The 13,962-nt window shown below is 49.6% G+C and overlaps 1 protein-coding gene across 2 annotated transcripts in view; it reads right to left on the bottom strand.

Annotated features, from left to right (window-relative positions):
- P2rx7 (purinergic receptor P2X 7) overlaps positions 1-13,962 on the bottom strand; it is a 37,567-nt gene that overhangs the window by 20,217 nt on the left and 3,388 nt on the right. The window contains exons 1-4 of one of the 2 annotated variants that reach the window (XM_028885887.2): positions 8,290-9,878; positions 5,624-5,792; positions 4,304-4,372; positions 1,230-1,302 (exon numbers count right to left, since the gene is read on the bottom strand). In XM_028885887.2, coding sequence (XP_028741720.1) covers positions 1,230-1,302; positions 4,304-4,372; positions 5,624-5,792; positions 8,290-8,405 — 427 coding nt within the window. In that variant the 5' untranslated portion in view covers positions 8,406-9,878. Of the gene's footprint in view, positions 1-1,229; positions 1,303-4,303; positions 4,373-5,623; positions 5,793-8,289; positions 9,879-13,962 lie in introns of those variants that run through there. The other variant, XM_028885885.2, reaches the window with a different exon arrangement.

Here is a 13,962-nt window from a genome sequence, read left to right as displayed (position 1 = left end):
CCATGTGGTTGCTGGGAATTGAACTCAGGACCTCTGGAAGAGCAGCCAGTGCTCTTAACCTCTGAGCCATCTCTCCAGCCCTGATGCCTCACTCTTAAACCCAAGCAGCTCCCCTCTTCCATGAACCCCACCCTCCTCACATATGCACTCCAAGCCAAACAGAACACTTGACAAGACATCTTTACAAAGGCCCGGAGATGATAGCACAGGGAGATGCTGGAGTTTTGTTAATTTTTTTTTTTTTTCAGAGCTGAGGACTAAACCCAGGGCCTTGGGCACTGAGCTAATCACACAGCCCTTGTTTGTTAAATTTTTGCAGGGAGAGATGCCTGCGGAGAGTTCTGTATACAATGTATCCTATCCATGGACTGAAGTATGGCTTTTCATGTGGCATCTGAGTGCCTCCATAGGTACACAGCTCATCTGGGAATGTGTGAAGCCACATGATGAACTTGGGGAGCATCTTTCTGAAGTGTCAGGAAGGGAGAGAACTGATAAAAGGCCAGCCACATTACAATGATCTCCCTGGCAACTCCGGTACACATGTTGTGGAATGGACGGCAGCACTCAGGTGCTTTTCTGTGAGCATGAGTATGTACACTGTAACCACTGGTGGCTCTTACTTCCTTGTTTTGAGACAGGGTCTCTCTATTTAAGCTCCGGCTGGCCTGGAACTTGCTATGTAGACAAGGCTGGCCTTGAACTCACAGAGATCCACCTGCCTCTACCTCTGCCCCAGGAATGCTGGGATTAAAGACTTGCACTACCACACGAGAGTCTTACGCCTTTTAAAGTTAAAACATGAGGCAATGTCTTTTTGCAAGGTTGGGACTATAACTCAGTGGTAGAGTGCTTACCCAGCCTGCAAGAAGCCCTGGAAAGAGAAGAAAAGGAAAAAAGGAGGGAGGGAGGGAGGGAGGGAAGGAAGGAAAAATAAAATTAAAAGGCTAAACTCCCAGGTTTGGAGGTTCAAGTCCCTCCACCCTTGGGGAAGTTCTCCAACAATTAGACCCTGAACCTACATCTCTCCCCAGGGCACTCAAGCCACGCTTACAGGCTTCAGCTGGTCTATTGGGGACAAATCAGGGGACAGACAGCCTGACCTGTGATCTGGTGGAAGAAAAGGCAACTGAAAGGCGGAGGCTGAGGACTGGAAGCTGGACATCAGGAATCACAGAGACGCCAGACCGCCCCGCCTCAGCAGTTCAGGGAAAGGCAGAGAAAAGTACCTTTACTTTGCGGGTCCATCCACCCCTCTCTACAGTCCTTGTTAGAATCACACTGCACACCTCGGCGGGGATACTGCAGGAAGGAGGGCAGGAGAACAGAGAGTGAGCACTGTACCCCCAAGACCCCACAAACCCCTGCTCACCACTGTTCACTACAGCCACTGCGCCCAGTGGTCAGAAAGTGAAAACGGACCAAATCATCGGGGTGAGACAGGACAAATTAAAGGGGGTTCATCCATAAGTGGAGCGAGTGCGTGCGTGTGTGCGTGTATGTGCGTGCATGCACGTACGCGTATAAGCCAGAGGTCAATGTCAGGTGCCTTTCTGTCACTCTCCACCTTATTTTCTGAGACAAGGCCTCCCATCATAAGACGGTCGCTCACCGATTTGGCTGCGCTGGCTAGCCTCCCATCAAGCCCTGGGGATCCACCTGTCTGCCCACCTAGCAATACGATCACAAGTGAGTACAGCTACATGGATGCAGAGAATCAAACTCAGATCCTCCTGTGCGAATGGCAAGTACTTTAATGGCTGGCCCATTTTTTCAGCCCCACACGTGGAGGCTTGTTCAGCCAGGTCCTGACACATGCTATGTCACGGACTGACTTCAAAACAGGATGCCATGTGAAAGGGGACAGACACAGGAGGCCACATCCTGTATGGGTCTGTGTATAGGAAACGGCCTGGACAGCCAAATCCACAGAGGGAGAGCAGATGGGTTGTCAATGGCTGTGGAGACAGGGAAGAGATTGGTCACTAGTGGGGACAATTTGTTTGGGGAGTCAAAGTTTCCTGGGGAGGGGGTGTGGAAAATTTTCTGGAATTAGGTCATTATGGTGATGGTTTACCTGATGTTGAAAAAAAAAAAAATCACCAAATTGTGTACTTGGAAGTCAGAGGTTTTTAAAGTGTATGAATTATATCTCAAAAATAAAAATGTAAACAGCAGGTGTCAGGGCAGCCAGGAGGCACTTTCAGGGATGGCCTTTGGGGTAGAGAGCAGGTGGCGAGGTTGAGGTTGTAGTGGCCGCCACTGGACGGAGAAGCTGCCAGGTACCAAGGCACAGCAGATCAGGTGGGAAGAAAGGACATCGCCAGCACCCTCCTGGCCGGAGAGGATGGGTCGGCTGTGTCCGGGGCTGAAGGATGGAGCAAGGGAAGAGAAAAGAGGGGGATTGGTGGATGTTTGACTTCATGCAGCAGGTCCAATGGCCAGTCTCAGGAGAGACAGAAGAAACACAGATGTGCAATAACCTCTGCTCAGGGTCACCTGGGCACTTGGTGGGTTTTTGTTTGTTTGTTTTTTGAGACAGGGTTTCTCTGTGTAGCCCTGGCTGTCCTGGAACTCACTCTGTAGACCAGGCTGGCCTCGAACTCACAGAGATCCGGCTGCCTCTGCCTCCCAAGTGCTGGGATTGAAGGCGTGCGCCACCACCGCCCAGCTCATTTGTGTCTTTTTATGAGATCAGGGCAAGGATCTAGGCCTTGAGTCCAGGTACTCCTGTGTTCTGTGAGAGTACCTTCCTCCGTGGGTTGTGTTACCTTGGCCAAGTCATTTCACTTCCTCTAGGCTGTGTTTGACTCATCTGCTAGAGGAGGGTAAAGCGCTTTGACTTGTAGGGATGCTCTGAAGATGGAAGTAATTTTGGAAAGAGGGCTTAGCATGTAGTCCTTGCTCAATAAATAGTTCTATGTTTTCAGACTCATTTTCTCTTTACTACCTGGATTGCTTTCTTTCTATGGCCCACCAGGTCCCTGGGTTCTCCTCTTGGTAACCCCTAAATTCAACTATGAATCTTTTACCTGTAAAGCCTTGGTCACATCTCTATAGCCTAACTACCTGCCCGACTCATAACAGGTCTTGATCATTGTAGTGGGAATGAATGAATGAGTGAATGAATGAATGATTATATACTATGGCTTTTGGGCAGTTGTGATTTTCATTATCAACTATAAGGAACTCCTGAGAAAAAAAGATACACTAATTCTGTTCTTGTCTGTAAAAGAAACTCTAACATTAGTTTTGTGTTGGTTGCATGGGTTGGAGAGAGTCCCGGTCACTCTCCTGACCGATAGATCAAGTATTTCCCTCCCTTTGGAACTGGGCCTGTGTGTGATCACAGAACTCACAGAACTAACGCGGTGCCGGCTCCAGGCTTAGACCTTCCTCGGCCCTTCTTGGCTACTCTTGTGGAGGAAGCATGTGGAAAGACTCCAAAAGAGAAAAGCCCTCGAGAGTCCCCGGAAGTGAAGAGGTGCCCAGCACTTTAGCTGCCAAATGATGCTTAAGGGCAGCGGCTTTGCAACCACAGCTCTGTGAGAGACTCTGTGAGAGACTCTGTGAGAGACTCTGTGAGAGACTCTGTGAGAGACTCTGTGAGAGACTCTGTGAGAGACAACGAGCCAAACCAACAGAAAGCCAGTCACCCAGCTGAGCCCAGCCCACGACGGAACTGAGACTAAACCAAGCTGTGTGAACCCCTTCAGGTGCACACGAGTTTGAAGAGCTGGAAGAAGCCATACATGTTCAGGTGTACATTAGGGCCTGGCCGCGTTTATTGAGATGACCAGAGACAGTGTGAATACTGACAAGCAAAGAGAAGAGGCACATGTCCAGGTGGAATGACCCAGGCCAGACTGCAGGTCGGCTAAACTCCCCTCCCCAGAGTCATGTGGTACCCTCCAGGCTGGCAGTACCACACACACACCCACACCACACCCCCCCCACCCCCCCCCCCCCCCCCCCGTGGAGGGAGGCCTTGGGTTTCATCTGCTCTGGGTGATTATTTTTGTTCCACAAGCAGCACATTTTCTGAGGTCTTGTAGTGTACCATGAAATGTTTTAAGTGTTTTCTTGTGTAAAACAGGACCTAGGAGTTATCCTCCTGAATTTGTGAGGCTCTGAGGAAATGTGAAATAACACACATGCCTGGAGTCATGTTGTTGTGAGCTGCACAGAGAGCCTGGGAAGGTAAGAGCTGGTGTTCACACAGGCCCCTAGACTAAGGAGAGCAAAGATCTCTTTCCCAGAATGCATCTCCCTCTCGGCCTCTCTGAGAGGGTTCCCTACTTACCTCAGGACACCGCTTTTGTTCTTGGCCTTCTGACTTGAGAAAATTGGTCATTACGAAGAACGAGTTCCCCTGCAGAGAGAGATGGAGGGGTAAAGGCAAGACCTTGGGGAGCAGAACTCCTTAGGCAGCATATGTTCCCCTAAGTGCCGGGGGCGAGCCTTTGTACTCTGAGAAGCCTCGAGAAATCAGCCGTGGGCAGCATGGACTTTGCCAAGGGCTTAACATCAAAGCTGCAGGAATTGTCTCACCGGGCAGAGGGGGGGGGCAGGGGGGCTTTCAAATGTGGGGAGCCGTCATTTTCCGAGTCAGCCTCAAAAAGCAGCTGTGTTATTTTCCTGACACAGTAAAATCCCATTAAATTGAGGCTCTGGAGAGCTGGGGAAGCGGAGGTGGGGTGTGGGCCGCACCCTGGGCAAGCTGTTCAGATTTCTCCGGGCTTTAATGGAAGGCTGTGGGGGCTTCCCACTACCTGGGCAATCAGTGGCTTTTATGGTTTCTAGCTAGAAACTAATAGCAGCCTGGGCCTGATGGCTTTGTCAAGTGCTCCGGCTCCCCAGGGTTGCGCATGGGTTCTTTTGTTCCTCCCACCCCCATCTGTTCCTAACTCCCTGGCCTCGCTTTTATTTCTCCTTTTTTGGTGAATCGCTTTCATTTCTCCCGCGCTGCAGCCTCAGCCGGCCGGTGCGACCTCCACCCTTTCTCTCTCTCTCCGTCACCACATCCTTTCTTGAGAAAGACTCGAGAACCTTCTCCCGGAGGCCTTTTCAGTGATAGAAGGTCACCACACAAGCAGATGCAATCGACAAGCTCTCTGCCCTTCTGCATCCTGGCTGAGCTGGCCCTGCTTCTAAAGCCGCTCGCCCTCGCTCGCATGCCGCATGCGCATGGGCGCGCCGCCGCCGCGAGTGAATCAGATCCCATTTGGACTGCGCCAGGACCAGGATGCGCTATTTCCAGCAGCCCTCCCTGTAGGGCTCGATAAAGCCAAGACGCATCTTCTTTGAGCTGCTGGCTGTGACCCAGTTTGGCAATTTTTAGGTTTTCTCAGTTGGGATTTTCATAGGCTCTAAATAGAGCCGACGTTTTTCTTTTCTACTGAGACAAGGTCTTACGTATTCCAGATTGGCCTCAAACTCACTGTGCCGCTGAGGGTGACCTTGAACTCCCAGTTCTCCATCCTTGACCTCCTGGGGCTACAGGCTTATACTCCCACTGGTTTTATGGGGTGCCAGGGATTGAACCTAGGTTTCATTTCATGAATGCTAGCCAAGCATTCTACCAGTTGAGTTAGATCCCTGGCGCCAGCTGCCTGGTGCTCACCTGCAAAGGGAAGGTGTAGTCTGCGGTATCAAAGACGCTGTGCAGTGACTTCAGCACCCCACCCTCCGTGACATTCTCCGTCACCTCTGCGATCCCTTTGACCTTGGTGTGCACCGAGCTGATAACAGATTCTTTCCGCTGATACAGCTTGTCACTCACCAAAGCAAAGCTGAGGACAGATGAAAAAGTGTCAGTGGTTTTCTCACAACCCAGGGCGGTGGTGTGGGCTGCAGACTCTGTGGTCGTGGGAACTGCTTCTGCCCAGCAACCTGCTTCCTTGTGACGCTCTGTCTCTGCAAACTGGGACCAGCAGCTGTACCCCGTCCCGCCCCTTAGTATAACCTATGATGGACAGAATTTCAACTCAGTCCCGTTCCTGGTGGGTTGACTGGCTCCGTCCCAGGGTTCAGGAACACCTCAGCTCTGCTTGCTCTTATTTCAGCTCTTTAGATTTTTTTTGTTCTGTCTGTTTGAAACAGGGTCTCTCTATGTAGTCCTGGTTGTCCTGGTGTAGACCAGGATGACCTTTGAATTCACAGAGATCCTCCTGCTTCTGCCTCTCCAATGCTGGGATTAAAGGCGTGCGCCACCACACCCAGCAGGTCATTTCATTTATTAGAAATAGGCAAAATAAATCTATAGGGGCAGAAGATGGATAGTGGCAGGAGAGAAGAAATGGGGAATGACAGTTAATGAGTATATTATTTTCTTTTAAGATGACAAAAATAGCGAGGTGGTGGTAGTGGTGGTGGCGGCACATGCCTTTAATCCCAGCACTCGGGAGGCAGAGCCAGGTGGATCTCTGTGAGTTCGAGGCCAGCTTGGGCTACAGAGTGAGATCCAGGACAGGCTCCAAAGCTACACAGAGAAACCCTGTCTCGAAAAACAAAACAACAACAAAAGACAAAATATACTGGTAGATAAAGGCATTTATTATATAATACCAAGCATATGTTAAATGCCACCTGTGTGTTCACTTTAAAATAATCCTTTATTTCCCCCCCAAGTGGTCAGTTTTATGCTATATGAATTTTACCTTGATAGGTAAGATAAAAATTGCACATGCCTTTAAATCCAGCACTCAGGACGCAGAGGCAGGTGGATCTCTGAGTTCGAGGCCAGCCTGGTCTACAGAGTAAGTTCCAGGACAACCAGAGCTACATAGAGAAAACTTATCTAAGAAAAAAAAATCGTACATTTTTATAGATATAGACATATGTCTATAGAAATATCAAAACAAAGGGACAAACATCAAATTCACGATGATGTTTACCAGGGGAAAGAGAATGGGATGAAGGATGAGTTTCCAGGGAGCAAAGCTGGATTAGTATGCTTAAGTTTCTAAAGTTGCACAGTAGCACGTAGGGATTACATTATTCATAGCACATTTTTGTGTCTCTTCAACAGCGATGGAAGAAGAAAGACACTGGTCCAGTGAGATGGCTCAGTGAGTTAAGGCACTTGCCAACAAGACTGGCGACCTGGGTTCGATCCCCAGAACCACACACATGATGAGGGACGGAGAGAACTGACTTCCAAAAGTTGTTCTCTGACCTCCACACGCACACCACGGCACATGAGCATGCACACTGTGGCATATGAACACAAAATGGGAACAGTTTATTTTAAGGTGTGGGTGCTAGAAATCCAGGTTCAGGACCCACTCAACATGTATTGATACACAGCTTGATAGAACCCTGTAGACAAATACAGTTATCAGTGTTCGGTCTCACTTTGGTCTCAAAACACATACAAAATACTTGCAATGTTCTTTCAGGTTATCCCTTGCAACATCCCTCCAGAACAACACATGTTCTACCATTTGGGAAGCTCAGTCTGATGCATCATTTCCATTCTAGAATGTGCAACACATGATTATCTTTAATAGAATCCAGCCCTGTCAAAATCATAAAGGCTTTGAAAAAATCGTAAAGGCTTTGCAAATATAATGGGCTTTTGTATCGTAATGAACATGAAATCCTTCCCCCCCCTCCCCACCGAAACAGGGTTTCTCTGTGTAGCCCTAGCTGTCCTGGAACTCACTCTGTAGACCAGGCTGGTCTTGAACTCACAGAGATCTGCCTACCTCTGCCTCCTGCCTGAACAGATGCTGGGATTAAAGGTGTGCACCACCACCAGCCAGTGAGCATGAAAATTCTATTAACACATCCTAGAGATGCATCAAAGGAGAAAAGAGAGTTTGCAGTCTCTTGCCCGTTAGAAAGAACAGTCTAATGATCAATCCAGTCACGAACTCTTGACCTTGTGTGATGATTCAAGAGAAACCAAGCTTCCTCTCTGGGCCATGGGCTCAGTCCTTGAATGAGGTCACAATTCTCTGATCTCTAATCCTGGTGACTATTAGCTCTAAGAAATTGATGTTCAATGCATCCAGGCACACACAAGTCACCAGGCCCTGGAGCAAGCACAGTGTTAAGGAGCCAGGTATCTAGCTGTGCCTGGTAGAATGGGTAAGATGGAGAGGTGGGAAGGGAAAGAGCTGGAGAACCTGGCCGGCACAAGAGACCTGAAACAGGGGAAGCTAGAGTCACCCACAGACCCTTGAAGACCCGTCTGGCCCAAGAGAAGGTAGCCAGGAGGTGAAGCCAGAGGTGAAGAGGGAGGTTTGATCCTGAAGCCCTGGCACTGGCTCTGGCCTGACTCACCAAATGTAGAGGCAGATGGCCACTAGAAAGATTTTCTTCAGAGTCCCAACCCAGACGCTTTGGATATGAAGGACTTTCACCGATGTGTAGCTACAGAGCTGGTCCGCAGACAGCATGATGAGAAAGAAGGTCCTCTCTCTCAGCTCCCCGGGCAGGAAGTGCCTCTCAGCAAAGTCTGCCTGCCTCTTAGAAGGAACCCTGAGCTCTGAGCAAAGGTAACTCTAAGTGAAAGACAAACCCAGAGAGAGGCCTGCCTTCACGTTGGTTTACTCCACAGCTAGCCCCGGGACCTGGCTCCCGCCTTTGCGGCCTCTACCCCCTCTCATGTTGCCAGGAGCATTTGACACTTCTCTGAGCAAAGACACTCCTCCTGAGGTGAACCGCCAGGTCAAAGGGCATGCACATTTATGTCTCAATTCCTTGGGTCAAACTACAGAAGGCGGCGTTGTCTCGTGCAAAGCAAAAGCATGCACCTGGCCTTTCACAAAGGTCTTGACAGACAAGGGCATGGTTGCATGGGGGTGGCCGAGGCGGTGAAGGGTCTGGGTGGCACCCTGGGCATCGGTATGGCGATGAGGATAGATGTAGGTAGCAGTAGCGAGAAGCCCTCTGAAGGAGAAGGGCACAGAACGGAGCTGTAACGTGATCACAGAAAGAAGGGGGCCCGGCAAGCTTGCCTTGGGGTTGCTAGCTGGTGCCAGTGAAGGTGACAATGACCGGGGTGGTTTGTCATTTACGCCACCCCTTTCCCTCTTTCCCCCCATCTCTTTCCCATCTGCACTTAAGTATGATTCCTCATCTTAAAAATACAGGCTTCCTCCTCTCCACATTCTTCCACCACGTGCAGGGCCTGGTTCCTCCCGTGCAGCCCAGTCTTTTGAAAGAGTGAGTCACCACATCCATTTCCGCATCTCCATTCACTCCTCCACCCACTCCAGTCTGGCTCCCACCCCCACCGATTCTCCGATGCCTCCTTTGCCAGCTCACTCCCTTCCCGGTCCGGCAGACATGCTACAGATGCCATGATGGGCTCTGGTGGCCATGGACCACTTCCTTCTCCTTCTTCCCTCAGCCTCGAGGAGACTACATTCTCCTGACCTCCTTGGCTCTCTCTGGCCTCGCCATCTCTGAATCCCTTGGGAACTTCTGCATCTCCTTGCCCCTTGGATGTTAGCACCACACAGGGCTCTGGTCCAAGCTTCTTGCTTTCGTTTTCTTGCTGGTCAGCTGAAGATGTCCATGGCTCCGATTACCATCTATAGGCTGGTGATATATAATCTATCTTAAAGCTCTGAAAGCAAATGTCTACACAATCAAAATGCACAGCTAGGAGCCTCATATACCATTCAAACTCAAAGCCTTAAGCTCAGAACTTAGCCTTTGACCCCAATTGCTTTTCCTCCTGGACATACTAACTCCAGGATGTATTCCACCAACTTCTTATCAGCTGCCCAAGTCAGAAATGCAACACATTCTTGACCCATTCTCTCCGTAAGGGTCATACATTGCTCATTTATGGAAGCTGCTCCATTGTGCCACAGCAAAGGCTTCTGGGTAGACTGGTGTATACCCAAGGCTTCTGGTGTCCACTCCAGCCAAGCCTTCCCGGCTGCTAACACAGCACTGGACCATGAGTCGACCCATCGGGCTGGTGTGACAGTGTCTCAGAGGGGAGGCCCAGGGTAGGCCTCATCCATCCTCCTCCTCACAGATCCTTTCAACTGCAAATTCTATCGTTTGAGCTGGGCAAGCATGCCACTTGGGTGGTAGCGGCAGCAGGTGGGCTGAATTCGAAGTTACTTGAAACCCTGTCTCTGATACGGCTGATGTTGCTCAACTCCACTTGTCCCCTGTCGCCTCCTCAGTTCAGATCACCCTCAGTTCACAGCTACATGATCCAATACCGTTTGACCTCCCGCCAGGCCTGGTCCTGTTGCCTCCACTCTCTAATCTGAGCATGAAGTCTGGATAAGATGTTCAAAGTTCAGTCTCAGCTCTGCCCCTGACTGTCTCTGTGACTTTGGTCACCAAAGAGATTTGTAAAGGTTGTTGGACAATTCCAAACCAACAGTCCTTCTCAGTGGGAACCAGGCACCAGGGCCTCGGCTGCCGCTGCCCCCCTACAAGAGCTGGATCCTATCAGTAATCCTTCCTGTTGCATGTCGTCAAGGATTTGCCGATCCTGATCTCTAGCAATGGTACCTTATCCGGGAAGAGTCGAGACACATGGAATGAGGACTTTGAGATGGGGGATTACTTCGGTTACTTGGGCGAGTTCCAAATGCCCACGTGTCCCCGTCAAAGAGGCAGAGGGCAGCCTAACACCCACGCAGGAAAAAAAGGAGGCATTATGAAAACACAGCAGATAGAGAACCGAAGAGGCGGCCTCCTCTTCATGTTTTCCAGCACCCTCAAGATAAAGCTCAATTCTGGCCAGAGTCTGGGCCCTGCTGGTTTCTGCAGTTCCCTGGGGCCTCCCCTCTGAGACACTGTCACACCAGCCCAAGACAGTTAACTCATGGTCCAGTGCTGTGTTAGCAGCCGGGAAGGCTGGGCTGGAGTGGACACCAGAAGCCCTGGGTGAGCACCAGTCTACCCAGAAACCTCTGCTGTGGTACGATGGAGCAGAAGAGCTGGCTGCCCCAACAGCTTCCATAAAGCTAAAGAGAAAGGGATTGTGCTTGTTTTCTTTCTTTCTTTCTTTCTTTCTTTCTTTCTTTCTTTCTTTCTTTCTTTCTTTCTTTCTTTCTTTCTTTCTTTCCTCTCTCTCTCTCCCTTCCTTCCTTTTTTTTTTTTTTTGAGATTATATGTTTCAGAATTTTTTTTTTTTTAACATTTTGGGGCTAGACATGAATTAAAGGACCTCACGGTGCAAGTAGTCAGAACGTTTTAGCCGCTTGCCCAGTATCTCTACCAGTCCTGACCAGTGAGTCAGCGAGCATGCCTCCCTTTGGTCTGGCATGGGTCGGACAAAGGCATCCCCATCCACCGGATGCCTGAGCCATCTCTCCCCAGAGCAGGTCCATCTCAACTTGGTCCGCATCTCTCCAACTCCACCGCCCGCTCTAGCCCATTTGGGTGGCTCCAGCAGTCTCTCAGGGGCACGCTTGTACCCCATTCTGGTCCTGCTACATGCACAGTCCCCTTCTCTCTGCACAGTGGCACTGGAGCCTTTAGGTACACCGGTCAGATGGTTCTGCTCCCCAGTGACAGATAGGTTCTTCAGAGGATCACAGTCCAGCTCTTATCCACCCTGGCTCCTGATCCTCCTTCCCTCTGTCCTTGCTGTCCTTCTTATTTGCTTCCTCAATCTTTGCAGGTACTGGCCTTTGGGCCCCATGTGTCACGTGACTGGATTCTTCTCCTACAGGGGTCTACTTCTCAGTGGCCCTTGTCTAATCCTCCAGCTGCCCGAACTCCATCATATCACCCAGGGCCAAGGTGATGAATGGCACATTTCACTTCCCCTGAGGCCATCCAGCGGGGCCTGGGTTGGTTGGGTTTGGTATCCGGTATCTTCTCCACCTCTAAGGCAGCGTCACAGAAGAGGCCCAGCCTTCCAGGTATGAGGCCACCCTTTGGGGAACAGCCAGTCAGTCTGGGACTGCATTTTAAAAGCCATACATAAGCACAGACACACCCTCTCCCCAGCAAAAGACAGCCTGAGGCTTCAAAGGACAACACTGCTTGCTGGTAGTGGAGGATGGCTGGGCCAGGAGAATCTGCTGCCAGTGAGATCATTCTTTGGCCACTGAAGCATTTCTGAGATCAGTCTCCAGGAAAGGGGGGGGGCGGGGATTCACAACAGAAAGCAAATATCTCTTACCTCTCAGCACCAAAGCATCCTGTGGCTTCTCAGCTCGTGGAATAAAATTAAAGACGGTGACATTACAGGTGGCTTGGTTCAAACAGTAGCCCCTGGTCACAGCAAACCAAATAGGAGCACAGCACCAGTGGGAATCAGCAGTTGCTGTGGACTCCTGTTGGGACTGAGGAAGGGGCTAGCCTTGGCAACAGCTGGAAGCATAGTCTCCACAGCTGTTTCGGGGCTGAGATGATATAGACAAACCATGACTACAAGCAGGCCCCAGACTCCCCTGAGATCTCTTACTTGTTTATTATTTTTATGTATGTGTGTGTGCCTGTGTGAGTTTGTGTGCAGCATGTATGTACAGAAGCCTGCTAAGGCCACAACGTTTCAGATCTCCTGGAACCGGAGTTACAGGCTATTATGAACCATTATATGTGTGCTGGGAACTGAACCCAGGTCCTCTGTAAGAGCAGCCAGTGTTCTTAATCCCCAAATCATCTCTCCACCAATCTCTGGCTTTTGAAATGACCTTATAGCCGGGCGGTGGTGGCATACGCCTTTAATCCCAGCACTCGGGAGGCAGAGCCAGGCATATCTCTGTGAGTTCGAGGCCAGCCTGGTCTACAGAGCAAGATCCAGGATAGGCACCAAAGCTACACAGAGAAACCCTGTCTCAAAAAAACCAAAAAAGAAAAAAAAAAAAAAAAAAAAAAAAAAAAGAAAGAAAGAAAAAGAAAAGAAAATATAATAAACGTTTTGTTTTTGCTTGCCAACTTTCCTCCTTTCTCTTTCTTTTTTTCTTTCTTCCTTTCTTTCCTTTCTTCCATTTATTTTGGTAACAGATTTTTTTTTTTTCCATTGAGATAGGGTTTCACACAGCCCAGACTGGCCTCAAATTCAATTATGTAGCTGAGGCCGCCTTTGTTACTTTGATGAAACCCTTAAATTGTCCAGAAAGCAGACCCAAAAGAGCCGTCCCAGCTTCCAGTGGAGCTCTCCCAGCTCTGAGGAAAGCTGCCGTTCTTCCCGTTCATCTCAAGGTAGAGGTAGTTGACTCATTAGGAGCCCTCCTGGGGTTTACATCTTGGTGAGCAGGTGGGACAGTAAGACATTCACCCTGAGAGGCAGAGAGAGTGAAGGTTGATAGAGGGGTCCCTAGACCAGCTAACTCCTCATGTTTATGACAGGCACCTAACTGAGGGGTCATTACACTATTGAAATTGCTCTCTCCTGCCGAATCTGCGTAACTGAATTTGGGGGTATTCAACACACATAAGGCTTGATTCCACCACATGAACGGATCTAGTTATTATTTTTAAAGATTTATTTGTTTGTCGTTGTTTTTAAGTTTTTGAGACAGGGTCTCACTATGTAGCCCTGACTGACCTGAAACTCACTCTGTAGACCAGGCTGTCTTTGAACTCACAGAGATCCGTCTGCCTCTGCCTCCCCAGTGCTGGGATTAAAGGCGTGTGCCATAACACTTGGCTGATTTATTTATTGTTATTTTGTATGTGTGGTGTTTTGCCTGCACTTATATATGTATACCATGTGTGTGCAGCGCCCACGGAGGCATTGGATTTCTCTAGAACTGGAGTCACAGGTGGTTATTAGCCACCATGTGGGTGCTGGGAACAGAACCTAGGTTCTTAACCATTGAGCCATCTCTCCAGGTCTGGAACTAAGTGTTCTAAGGAGTTTTCATAGTTATCTGTTTGATCTGCTGTAAGAAACCGTGTGTTGGACAGGTGTAGTGGCATACACCTTTCATCCCATCATTAAGAAGGCAGAGGCAGGTTAGTTCCAGGCAAGCCAAGGCCACACAGTGAGACCCTATTGCTAAATAAATAAAACAAGAAATC

The sequence above is a fragment of the Peromyscus leucopus genome, chromosome 23 (assembly GCF_004664715.2).
Source record: "Peromyscus leucopus breed LL Stock chromosome 23, UCI_PerLeu_2.1, whole genome shotgun sequence".
Classification (NCBI taxonomy): Eukaryota; Metazoa; Chordata; class Mammalia; order Rodentia; family Cricetidae; genus Peromyscus; species Peromyscus leucopus.
This window is presented reverse-complemented; position numbering and strand designations above follow the sequence as displayed.